This window comes from Falco cherrug, chromosome 2 (assembly GCF_023634085.1).
Source record: "Falco cherrug isolate bFalChe1 chromosome 2, bFalChe1.pri, whole genome shotgun sequence".
Taxonomy (NCBI): Eukaryota; Metazoa; Chordata; class Aves; order Falconiformes; family Falconidae; genus Falco; species Falco cherrug.
The window spans coordinates 84289913-84303836 of NC_073698.1; the positions used below are offsets into that span (position 1 = coordinate 84289913).

Sequence of the window (13924 nt, forward strand, 5' to 3'; positions counted from 1 at the left end):
GTTTTAATTAGCAAATTCTAACTTTTCTGAAGTAGTATTTCTTTGTTCATATAATACCTGGAATGTTTCTGACTCAAATCAGTATCTGTAGTTGTAGGTTTTATACTTCTGAGCTGTCCATGAGTCATCCTTTTAGAAATACGTATTTAAATTACTCTACTGAATTATTACAAATTAAACTGCTAGAAGAAAGTTACATGCCATTTACTATTGGAAGGCTGAGCAAAAATATTTAGAGCATGTTTCTGGCTTTGATGCATCGCTTTTTCTTCTCCTCAACATTCCTCCAAAATAAATTGCAAAACCCCTGGTTGTTGGCTCTGAACCACACGTTGATGAAACAGGCATAAAATTATGTTCAATAAAGATTTTTTTTTTTTTACTGGGTAGGTTCTATTTTGTACTTCATGTAACCCTGGGTTTAGAACCAGATGATGTGATCTCATTTTAATCTCATCTGTGCAGGTCCTAGATCAGTTTTTAGTGATAACATATAGGTTATCAAAATGAAGTAAACAGGGATAAAAACAATTTGTTAAAGAATTTGTTTTGGGAGAAATATGAAATAAAAATTGAAGGATACTAGGTGAATAGATTGAAAATATTGTCCCAGGGTGTGAGAAAATGTTAGAATACAAAAATCAGAAGTTGTTAAACAGTGGGAGCAGGGTGACATGAAGATTGGACAGAACACAGAGATATATTGTAGGAAATCAATCTGAAGTTAACTCTTTTCAGAGTTTCAGTTTTACAAAGTTTTAGAAATATGGACTTGGAATCTCAGTTTACTTATGAAGGATGTAAGGGTCTGCTCAAAGCACACCTGGAGAGCGTGTTTAGACAGAAGAAAGGCTGTGGGTAAACCTCTGAATTTTGAGAAACTGCTGAGATACAATTCAGAGGTAAAATAGATTAAAGATGTCGAGGAACAGAAACATATTACGACCCTGAGTCTTTGGAGTAAGAATGTAGAGGAAGGACAAATGGAAATACAGAACTCTGGAAAGTAAAAAACAAACATTCATAACCTTCTGTTGTTCCTTGAGATGCAATTAAAAAATACACATGTAGTTTACTATAACTCTATTTCTTTTAAACATTTTTTTCTCCTTTCATAAATTTCTACTTTGTTTCAATAGAGTATCATATTTTTTTTCAGCAGTGTTTCAGATGATAAAGCCTACAAAATATGTGTTGTAACTTTGAGAAGGTATTCTAATAGGTACTTTTGCAGAGTGTGCCTGTGATTAGAATAATTGTGGATCGTACTAAAATAATCATCTGAGAAGAACACATACAAACATTTTGTCTGCTTTGAATTTGAGAAACAAATTATTCTAATAGGAGATAAAATAGATACATTTTGCATTGATTAGGTTACTGTATATAGCTTGGAAAAGTAAATTGCTCAGGGAAATACTAGAATTGGAAGATAAAAAGAATAAACCTGTATTTCCAGATATCTGTATATTTGTACTGCCCGGACAAGCACAGGGTCTCATTTTCTCCTTCTTCTAAGTTCAAATCTGGCACTTTAAACAGAGGAAATTTAAAAAAACATTTTCTAATACTATTTTGTGCAGCAAAAAGGAGAGTGATCATGTGACAATGAACAGATGAAATGTTCATCCATATGATGGTTGTTCTATTTAAGTGTCTGCATCATGAGACTGTATTAAAATTGCTTGCACGTTGTAAAGACTGTGAAGCAGACAGCAGCATGTGAATAAAAAAAGTATTTTGAATTACTGAATAAATTGTAAATACAGATGTGTATATACATAAATGTGACTGACAAATAGTTGCCATTTGAAGTTATTTGTATTTTTTCTGTGTTCCCACATATTTACTTACAGAAAGTCGTAAGTAACTTTAAAAATCAATTGCCCTTAATTCGTTCTTCTAAGTATTTTCCTATGATTTAAAGCATACTTGTGCTATATCTTCCCTGAATATATTTACTCTTTCTTGTAAGACAATGTTAGATACACCAAAACCCACACAGGAGACCTAGTTAATGAATATGGTGTGCTAACCCCCTTCATAGGATTGTACTGCAAATTTGCAGTATGTGGGAGTGAACAAACCTTAAAAAGAACTGTGTATATGCATGTTTGCTTAAATATGCTGCAACATTTATAACAATGAGAGCGCAAAATGCTATAGGAATGCAAGAGTTTATATAATGCATGGCAGTATGATGCTACCTGTTAAAAAAAGTATACTAAATTTTATAGAGACTCTCGAGAACTGAGGTTATATTAATATAAACCTCTTCTGCAGTACTATAGTATAATACATTAAAATATATGAACTTTTTCACTATATCTTATTGTGATATGAAAATACTTATCTGCAACATAGTAAGTTACAATAAATATGTGCTCTGGGATCCCATGTAGAAAAATCCTCGCAAACAGACCTGTGAGTTATGAGTTCAGTGCCCCTGGAAGATGTGATGATTATCTTATGGGCACAGGTGACCATCATGACCTCCATCTCTAGGGTTTTTCTTCTGCAACAGCAAGGTATTTAATAACTGTGCCCTTTAACAGTTTCTGTGGAGAAATGATTAGTTTACTTCTGATTTTTTTTTCTTCATTTTTTGTAAGGCTTACCTTTAAGTTTTAGCTACATCTGACTTTTCTGCTTTGAAATCTGTGTTTCAGTGTATGCAGATTCTTCACTGGCACCCATTTATGCCTAAGATGTGTATATACAGTAAGGCATGAATTACCAGGAAGTCCAGAGCAACTAAAATAAAAAAGTTTATTTGGGAGACAAGTGTAGTAACTGAATAAAAATCTAATACAAACTTAAGAGGGTGAGAAGAGCAGATGGTGATTTTACTTTCTTCCCACGTGCTCTCAAAAGATCAAACCCCATGCAATCATACAGTTAAGATTGGGGTGGGGGGAGGGGGGTTGGGGTGGTGCAGGGGAGATAAAAAAAATAATTTGTGCTGCTATAGAGAAACAAGGAATATGGACATCCTTAAACAGGTGGCCATTTAAACTATCTTTTGTTTCTAGTTTAACTTAAAACTGAGACAGGTACAGTGGAAGTTTTGGGGACTTGAAATACTTCTCCAGAAGCATGTGAGCAGTGTTGGGAGAACTTGCATATATATATAACTGACTTTCAGCAGAAATGTAATCTGTATACGTTTTTATTAACAAGGAATCTGCATAAAGTATAGACCCGAGATAGTATGCTAGGGAGTTAGACACTCTGAACTGGATGGGATTTCTAATGCATATTAGCCTGAAAATGAAGTAGCTAATGAAGATATGCACATATGTACTTTGGGAAGTTGTGATCCCTTATTGAGGGTTTTTTTCTAAGGTAAGGCAATGAAAGCTTATTTTCCCTAATAAATATATCTAGAAATGACAAAGAGGAAATTTCTCATATAATTCTACAGATTTTGTTAGCCCTTGGCAAATTTAGATTGGCACACTTGTAAATACCATCAAATCTCCCTAAGGAAAATTTTCACATCTGCTGGACCACTTGTTGTTTGCCCCTATAGAAATTAATGGTGGTATATCAGGATGGTAACAGCAGCACAGGCTCTGACAGTAGTCACGAAAGGTGTGATTAATAGAATAAATTCATTACTTCAACTATTAGTTCAGGACATGATTCTCATTAATTTCAAAGTAATTTATCCAATATGAAATATCCTGAAAATGTTGATCCTAGGCATTACAGACTAATAACCAAAACTTAATGAATTCATTCACCTTTTATGTCTTTGTCTGTTTAAAATGAGGACAGTATCACAACATCCTGGTGTTTCTGACATAGGCAATAAATTATTTGCTTACATATTATGCAGAATTTCAATGTTAGTAAATATGTGGAGCCACACAGAGAATGATCAGCAATGCAGTATAAACACTGTTCTGCATTGTGAGTGAGTCAGGGATTCAATGGCAAATGGATGTGATCATGTAGTTAATGAATTTCTTAGAACTGTTATATTCAGTATCAATGAAAAGTTTGTATGAGGAAGGCTTAACACTATTCTTTCCTAACTTGAAGGTTTAACTATGGTCAATACAAATATTTTTAAATGTGAGTTAGTCAAAATTATATGTTCTTTGGTCCTGACATAAGCTAGTCTGATTTTCTTCCTTCATGAGGTTCCATCCCTATGGCATTTATTGGTTATGGCCTTTCACTTTCCTTTACCATATGTCATACATATGTATCAAGATAGGATACCAGAAGTATGATTTAGTTAGAGCACAGCTGTAGGACAGTAGACTTTCTAGCTCTTATATGGGAGTAACTTGTATAGAACATTTTTCTTACAAGCATGCCAAAAATAATGTTTGGCTCTTCATATGTTTCCATGACCTTTTCTGATGCTCTCTCACCTTTCCCTCATAAAAGGGCTAAGTGCCAGCAAGAGGTGTGTTCTTGCTGTATCAAAACCTAGAAGTATAAGCTTCTTAGCCTTCTCAGCAGTGTTGTCTCCCAAAGTTGATTTCCATTTAACAGGCAATTAGCCAGATGTTGCAGTCACTGCAGCAAGTTCCTATTTCCTTTGGTTTTCACTTTGCTAGTTTCATGTTTTCTGATCTGAAGTGAAAGGATCCGCAGGCCAGATTTTGATGCGCTAACAGGCTTCTGTGAAGCTCCTCTATTATCATCTCCATAAAGAAATTGGCTCTTCTGAGGAGAGAATGAAACAAAATATTTGTAAGACACTAGGTTTTCTTCTTTGTGTATGTAAGCAATAGCAGCTCTTTCTCAGGCTGTGAAAATAATTATCTGAACTTGCCACATGTATTTTGTTTATAGTGACACATATGTGCTCATACAGACACATGAAATACAAAATTATTTGTTTTCCTATCTCTTAAATATTAGGTAAGGATGTTTCCATATTACTAATCTGGTGACAGAAGGGAATCAAAGGGAAAGGTGTTTTTCTTGAAAATGAAAAGATTAAACTTTTTGATTTATGTTACAACCCATCATGCAGATTTGTTTTTACATACAAGAGGTGTTCATTAGTTTGCCCTCAAAATGGCTTATTTTGCTAGCTCTTTAGCAGGTCAGAATGGCTGAAAAATTGCTAAATGTCACTGCATGGTTTGGAAAACCATTCTGATAGTCTAACAGTTGTGGAAAGAAGCACCTTGCTCCCTGTGTCAGTGAAAGAAAATGTGCTTTTCCATCCTAGAGAAAACTGACTTGCAGCAGTTAGCAAGGTTGAATGAGAAGGGGCAGAAAGAAATGGGAGATGCTTTCCGTGGAGGGTAGAACCTGTCCTGCTGGCTTGGGTGAGCCTGGCTTGGCAATGGTGTTGGTTTTAGAGTCATCTCTTAAAATGTACTGATCGCCATCTTAAAAGGCACCAAGTTTTTCTTGTCTTGGCAGTAAGTGGTTCTGATATTTATTCCTTTATAAAATTAGCGTTCTCCATTCTCTGTGTTAATCAGTGTAATTTACAATATGACTGCAATTCTTAAAATTCTGGGAAGTGTTACATTGATGTGATATATAAAGGAATATTAATACAATAAATGAAGAATTCAGACTTCAAAAAGTTTCTGAAAAATTAGAAAAAATGGATTTCTGGTTTGTTACAGGCAAGTGTTCTAAGCCCTCTCAATAAAGTTCTTCTGATACATTTACTGTATGTTAATCTGCATTTTTAAGAAGTCATCAGTATTGCTTTCTTACTCAAATTTAATACAAGCCAAACCCTCTTACTATAACTCTATTACACATATTTATGACAATATAATTCAGTGTTTGTTTTGTTTTGTTTTTTTTGTTTTGTTTTCTTTTTTAAACTTTTTTTAACAGCTTGTCCTGGGACATACACATCTGTAATGTCAGTGTGTCTAAATGATAATCCATCGCATTACAAAATAACATTGTCTGGCACTATGAAGTCACCAAAAATAAATTTTGATCCCCCATTTTTAATGCTGATGCCAGTTCCTCTGGATGTGAAAACTGAAACAGCCATCAATATAATTCCACAAAATTATCTAAGGTAAAAATCTCAAAATAAATTCATCACAGGAACCCTGAATAATTATTGGTTTAGTTCTTTTCATTAAAAAGTGAATTAATTTTTGTTTGTGAAGTTTAGTATTCATTTTCTGCTTATCAAAGGGTTTCATATTTAAGAGAAAATTAATATAATTAATATTGCTATACATTCAACAAGCATATGTTCTGTCCTCGAAACATTCCTGCTTCATGAAGTGACCATCTTCTGATACATTCATTCTGTCCAATGCTTTTTAAATTACTTTAAATAGCACAAAAATTAAGGAGAGTCCTACCAGGATTTTTTGTTAACTTTATTCAGATACTAAGATCATAGACTTTATCTGATGAAAATGCAAAAATAAATATAAGACTTTCTCTTTTATTTTCTCTTCTCCACAGGTTATAAACCACTGTTTTGAATTCTAGCTGCTGTTTGGACAGTTGGTGGGCTTTGTGGGTTTTGGTTTTGGGTTTTTTTCCTTTCTTTCTTTTTTTTTTTTTAAATAATGCTTTTTTCTTCCTAAGCAAAATTTTAGTACCGAAGAGGACAACAGAAATGTTTTGATCCTGGCCTTTAAAATAAAAAATAATCCATGTATTTTTCATTTTTATGTAGATCACCCATTTTATCCTGTTATTTGAATTTATAAGAGAGCCTCTTTGTAATCTTCATGTTGTGTATCATAACCCAGTACCACACTTATTCCAGTTTGGTTTAAATATTAATATTTTAATCTTTCCAAGCACTCTTGTTTATATATCTGTGAAATATACTTTTCTGGTCCCTGAGGTACAAGTTTTCAGTTTGTAATTAGTAAAGAGCATAATATTAGATTTTTATGCTTATGTACGTATCATTTCAATACCAGAACAACTAATTTGCTGTAAATTAATGAAATTACCTTCAAATTATTATTGTCTTATCTCATTTGAGTTGTAGTAATTTATCAAGTGATTTGCCTGTTGTCAGTAAATCAGTGGTTGGAACTGAAAGGGTTCCATGTGGGCCTGGTCTGACTGCCATTCTTTCAGAACTGGCACCTAAAATTATATAAATGGGGAAAGCATCTTCTGTATCTTCATGAATTTCCCCTTAATATTTCTGTTTTAAAACTTGCTTTAACTTGTTGAATGATAATGTAGTTTAATCAAAATTAATGAAAGCTTTAATTTTTGGAAACCTAAAGTAAGGAAATAATGTTTATGCCCTTAGTAGCACTGTTAATAGAGATTGTTTTTCATTTGGATGTTGAACTATTTGGGGTCAGTATAAAATGTTCAGATACACGTACAGAAAACAAACTAGTATCTAAATGCTAAAGGAATTTTAATACTTTACTTTCACTTGATTTATGCTTTAAAACGGAGGTTGTTATTTTGTATTTAACTGTGAAAAGCAGTTTTGTAAATTTGTGAATCTGTGTATTAACTTTACTGTCATCCTACGAGCACAAACACTATTTTTATTTTTAACGCAGGCAATCACAAATTCAAGTTGAACTTCCAGAGCTTGAACTTGATGATGGTGACAGGATTTACCCTTTTTCTGTACAGTTCCCAGAAGGGCAAGATATTGTTCTTTCATCAGATGGCACAAATAAGGAACTAATTTGTCATATCAGCTTCAGATCATCTAGACCAGTGTCGTTTTTAGGGGATATGTTCTTCATCGATGAAGAAGAAAACAGGTAATGTGTGCAATTCAAATTTGTTTGGGGGGGCAGGGTCCAAACTGACAAAGTTGTATATAAGACACAGAACTCATAATGGTTGGCTGAAGGCATATAAGAATCGTGCTGAAAAAATTGAAAGTGAAGCATAGAAATGTATTTATTTTTTTCAACTGAATTACAGTTCAAAACCACAAAATTTATCTTTGGTCTCTAAGGTAAGATTTATCTAAGTGGCTTTCTTAAGGTCTTGTATCTCATTCATATCTACTAGTAATTCTTAAGTCTACTTCAGTCTTCTCTGATTGTGTTGGAAAGGCATGGTTGTCATTCAGCAAATCCCAAAGTTTTCTATTACAAAATACTTAGCTTTTTGAAAATACCCTATTAACATTTTACAGTCCATTCCATGCTGGCTATCAAGGTGGTCTGATTTTGGGTTGAGCCAAACTCCATGAAATTCTGTTCTGTTGAGCCTTTCTCCTGTGTTTCATTTTTTTTAAGACAACAAAATGTTTGTGACTGGTTTAGAGTCCCTATTCTGGCATCTGGAAGAGCTGTTGGTTCTTCCCACCTATTTGCATGTCTTTACACAGTTGCAGTGGAGTTATCTTACAAAGGATTGCTCCATTTTCCGTCCTCTCAAAAGCTTCAAGTGTTCCTCTGTTACCCAAGAATTCAAGAAGAGACATTTTGAAGTAACTTACAGATACTGTCTCTAAGTAAGAAATTCTGGTTATTTTAAAGAGTATCTGTACAACGTAGAACTGTGAAAGAGTACTTGTTTTTTGCCTTTTTTAAAAAAAATTCAGAACTGTATAAATAATAAATCACACTAATAAACTACATGTGGTTTATTCATTCCTTGAGTCTCTGAGCTTCAGAGTAAAGGTAGGGGGACTTCTCAAGGGGGAATTACACCGCAAGTCAGAATTTAATTTTGCTAGGAAGCAGCAAAATACATGTCCCAGTCTTGTGGGATGTGGTTTCGTTTGGTTTTCTTTTCTTCTGTGTGTGTGTGGTTTTGTTTGTTTACTTTGTTTTTTTGTGTTGGTTTTGGATTGGTTTTTTTGGCTACTGAGAGAGCAAGCTGTATTCCTGCAAAGTTCTGAGACAGGAATTGGGAAAATATGATTAATATATTAATGCCTTTTTTAAATTTTTTTTTTTTAATTTAGGAGGAGCAGAGCAGTATCTTTGAGGTGCTCTATAGGGAAACAGTTGGTTCCTGAATAAAAAGGGGGCTGACTTCTGATCTCAGTGAAGGTGTTCTTTGGGGAATAAGATAAAAAGGGGTCGTTTAAAAAGCCAGGTGATACAATACTGCATGGATGGATGTTGCTCATCTATATCAGTGCAATTTATTGTTTACAGATTCTAAAATACATATATATATACACATACACACACGTATGTGTGTTTGGTGTTGTGGGTTTTTTTGGTTGTTGTTGTTGGGTTTTTTTTGTGTGTAATGCTAGTAATTAATAAAAGTATGCTAGGGATAAGTTTCAGCTTTAGACCATACTTCCGAAACTGTACAGGATACTGTCTTTTCTCATACATGATATATGAGATGCAGGATTGGATAGCGAAGTAATAAAAACTGTTGGTGTCTTCTTCCTCCCTCCATGCTGGACTCTTCAGTGTGTTCTGCTCTGCCTTAGGGGGACTTTCTGGACAGCAGCATCAGCAGAAGCAGGCAGTACCAGAGAGAAGGGATAAGGGACAGATGTGCTTTACATTGTATTTTATTTATATACTTTTATTTATATACTTCCTCAAATGCAGGCTCAGATCACTACATCAGAAAGCATTTGAAGTTTTCAAAAGTACTGAAATTATTTGGGAATATAAGCATCTGAAAACTACTTAGGAATTTATGTAGTCTAATTCTTGTTAGACAGGAATTCCTTTAGGACAGAACACTGAGAATTTGACAGCAATTTATATGCAGTGTTCATACCAAAATTAATATCTTTAAAACACTGTTTAGTGATGAAGACATGCAAATCTGAAATTCATATACCTTGTTTTGATTTTAAAGTAGTAGACTTTTTTTTGAGTAACTTTATTGGTGAAAAGAAATGCAGAAGGTCTCCTCTGCCCCTAGTAAATCAAATCTGTTACTAAATGTTCTGTGCAAAAATAACCATTTTCAGCATTTGTCCTTTTTGTTCATCTCTTGCCTTGGTGGGATGAATGGGTGTATGCTTGAGGGGGAAATATAGGTACTGCTGAGATTAATTAATTCCTGCAGTTACTATTTTCAGTAAAGCAACTATTTTGAGTGTTGAATATCTCCACCGTACAGCATAGAATGGCCTTTTTCCTAAGCATAAACCTAAATTTTATATTATTTTGATGCAAGGATTATGGACCTTTTAGTTATTACTGCTCACATTGGATTGGTATTTTATGTTTTTCTGTGTAGATTGTCAGCCAAAAAGCTATTCCTACTCATTTTATTTAATCCTAAGATTTAATAATTGTGTGGAATATGATTTGTAAATGTGTGCTAAAGCTTGCAGTAATTATGAGGAAAGGGTAATTTAAGCTTATGATGAGGTCTGAAATATAGCTGCTGAGCAGGCACAATATTTAGTTTTAATAACTGGTTTTATATGATGTACTAGCAGCTTCTCAAACCTTCTTATAGAGAAATAATCCTTTCTGCTGTGTAATAAACTTTTTTCAATATTTGCCAGTAAAAGTAAAGAAAGGATACCATTCTCAATTTAAAGGCAAGCTCAATATATTTTTGAAAAAAAGATAGCAAATAAAAGTAATCAAATTAAACTTAAAAGGCATCCCTGCTCACGAAGATTAAAAAAATCATGCCCGGGAATGTCAAATAATCTTAAAATTGCTGCTGTATTTTACAACATAGTAGATAGGCATTTTTTTAAAGGACAGAACTAATAACATTGCTCTGCCAATGCACACATGATTTCCTGTCAGGCAGTTGCATGGGTGTGTGGGCTGTAGGAGCATACGATACAGAACCTGAACACAACTAGATGAAGGAGCATATCACCCAGAACAAAGGTATTCTGTGCATGCAATTAGTCAGTGTAGTAATATCATTCATATTGGCTTTTGGAAGAAATTATTTTTATCATAACCAGAAAGAATTCTTTCCTTCAATTGGAAAAGTCTAAGTGTGTGCCTGAATCTTAATCCTGAGCATGTTGTTACTCTAATAAAGTCTATGACAATTTATCCAGACTTGGGTTTCATTACTACTGTTAATATTACTATGTGCTTTGATACTCCACTCTATAGTAATCTGTAGCTGCAATTTCCTGTTCTCTGCTTGTCTACCCTGATTTTTCCCAGCACCTGCATCCCCTGACATGGGAGACTTAGGCAATGCGTTCAGACTTCAAAACTGATGCAACTAATTACCTAAGCATCCGAGCAGTTAGTTTTAAACTGTCTGTCTAATGAATTTAAACTGCTTTGTTAATTTGAGTCTTTTAGGAAGATAAGAATTCAGGGCCTTCTAGATCTTTAATAATATAACTTTTTACACCACCTATGAAGGCTAACTGGCCTTGAATAGATTCTTGGTTTGTTTAATAGGCCATGAAATCTCACATTATCAGTTGCTGAAGATGTATTAATTTGTCAGGTGTGCTTTCTTTATATTTTCATTTTCAGAGTAATAATATGTATTTTAAAATTATTTGAACTAAAATTTTGAACTTCAACTCATATTCTGTGTTTAGGATGGAATTAAAATAAGTGAGTTAAAAAGTTATTTTCTTATGTTGATAAAATACCATGTCTGTATTTAACTAATTAGAAAAAGAGCTTTCACTTCAAAGTAAAACTAATTCTAGGCATGTTTCAAAGCATGAGTAGTGATGACAGAAATACTCTTGTTTTCTATTTTTTTACTCAGGCTCTGCGGGTTTTGGATTTCTAAATTCAGGTCAAACTTCAGTAGGATTAATTTGCATAGTCCATATTAAGTCCATCAAAATAATAATTTTTTTTTTTTTCTGTGACCCAGAATTAGAGTGATCATTGGGTAGAGGATAGATGAATTTGGCTACTTTACAGAATGCATTTGAAAGACAACCGGCAATCATGTTTTATAGCAGAACTATGCTATATGTAGCTGTAAAAGAAAACTGAAGAGATATATGATTGCCATTTATGCAAGTAAATTACTGTGTACACAGATTCCATTAAATGGATTATAAGAAAGTGCATTAATATTTATTTAATGACTGCCTTAATTGAGAATTTTCAGTTAATTTCTAATGTTATTTTTAATCTATCCTTCCTTTTCATTCCTTTGACTCCAAAGCAGAATAAATTAAATTTCTTCGGATAGGGCTGATAGGAAAACAGAAGTAAAAGATAACATAAAATCCAAGAATTAATAAATGGGAAGAAATATTTAGCTATGGTACTTATATCCTTCGACTTGAAAGAAATTTCTTCCTTCAACAGGAAAGAAGGTTTTCTGCCATCCTGATTGAAATTACTTTCACCTTATTCTTTCTAAAAAATTATTAGTAGAAAAACAGCTACATATTGTGCTACACAATCAAAGAAAATGGTGGTATGGGGAGCAAAATATCCCCAAACCTCCACACATGTGGTGGGTAGGTAAACTGCTGTGATCACTGATGACACAAACGTGCTGAGGTCCTTGCCTCCCATGTTCTACAGTTCTCCATTTTCTTTCTCTCTCCGACTGGGAAGCTGGGGAAATTAATGCAATTTCTGATGTTCTCGTTTGTGGTTGGAACTTCAGGAAGAGAGGCTGCTGGGGATCTTAGCCTGTAATAACAACATGATGCCACTGAGATACAATCACTAAAAAGTACCCAGTTATGAATCAGTTCCAGTTGTTTTGATAATCCGTGAGATCTCAGTGTATCACGGAGGGAAACAATACGTTCCCTTTTGCTGTTGGGAAACATGCCTAAACCATGCAGCTCTTTAAGAGTAACTGCTGGCAAATGTCAAAATGTCAAATGCATGTATTCTGCTGGCATGCCTTAGAGCAAGGGTCCTCAAACTTTTTAACCAGGGGGCCAGCGCGTGGATGAAGTGGCAGGCAGTCATCTGCGGCTGCTTGGCTCCCTGCCCCAACCCCCGGCGGGGGGGGGGGGGGGGGGGGGGGGGGCGTGGGACTGGGGGTTCTGTAAATACCAGGGGATGGATTGAGGACCCTGGGGGGGGGGGGGCATATCCGGCCCGCGGGCCTTAGTTTGAGGACCCCTGCCTTAGAGAATAAGAGCAGTCAATTTCTTTCAATATAATTTAAATTTGGAGAAATCAGGGAGCTGTAGAAAACACTGGAGTTCTTGGTATTTGCATGCTTCTTTGCTACATTCATCTGACCTAATAATATAATGGCATTTTACTTCCGATAGTTGGAGGTGCTTTTGAAAATCAGGATGGTCCAAACCCATTATTCACTCCTGTCCTTTTCTGTGCTTGTGACTTTCTACCATTTTGATGGTCCCTGCCAGCTGAAGGGTCTGTTACTCAGAAATTAAGATCTGACATCATTGCTGCTACTAGAAAAGAGTGGCTGCTTTCCCAGCTGTAAGTCATCTATATCGTGTGAAACCATGTGTCTGTTACTATTCATTATTGTATTTCAATTGCTGTGGAAGCTTGAGCTTCTACTACAAAGGATAAGAGGCTTTGGGAACTCATTTATGAATAGACGTGGCAGAGCTTGCATGGGTCATCTTTTGCTCTCCCAGTTCTTTCATCTCTGGATCTGTTCAAGGATTTTTTTGGGGAGGGAGGAGGGCAGGTCTTTATTTACTTTTAAATAACAACTTCTTATTCACTGCATCTACGTTATTCCTTGTTCTTAAAGATCTGCCAAATGCCTCACTCTCATATCAAGTCTCATTTTGGCACTGATAATTTCTGCAAGCAGTTTGATATTTTTTTTTTGTTTGTTTCCAGAAGTAGCACTGCAAGCTTCCCTTAAATATTTAAGTTTACCTAAGCAATGTTGCTGCAGATATTGGTCAGTTAGATCCTAATGACTTTGGATTGTTTCTTTTTAGAAATTGGTAGTGATATTATGTATCTGTTAATGAATAGTGTTGAAGAAGGGTTACTGAATTATGCCTGTATTTCTAGAGCATTTGGGGTGTACTGACACAAAACAAATTATTTGTTTCTACTTAGAAAATGTCTGAAACACTATAAAGCAAAAAAAAGATAAACATATTTTGGCTCAGTTTTTTGTC

General features: G+C 34.6%; 1 protein-coding gene across 1 annotated transcript in view; it reads left to right on the plus strand.

The window, feature by feature from the left end:
• The window catches only part of CFAP47 (cilia and flagella associated protein 47), a 345115-nt gene that overhangs the window by 47998 nt on the left and 283193 nt on the right, over nucleotides 1–13924 (plus strand). The window contains exons 25-26 of the mRNA XM_027816959.2: nucleotides 5827–6019; nucleotides 7500–7709. Of these exons, the coding sequence (XP_027672760.2) occupies nucleotides 5827–6019; nucleotides 7500–7709 (403 nt within the window). The remainder of the gene's footprint in view (nucleotides 1–5826; nucleotides 6020–7499; nucleotides 7710–13924) is intronic.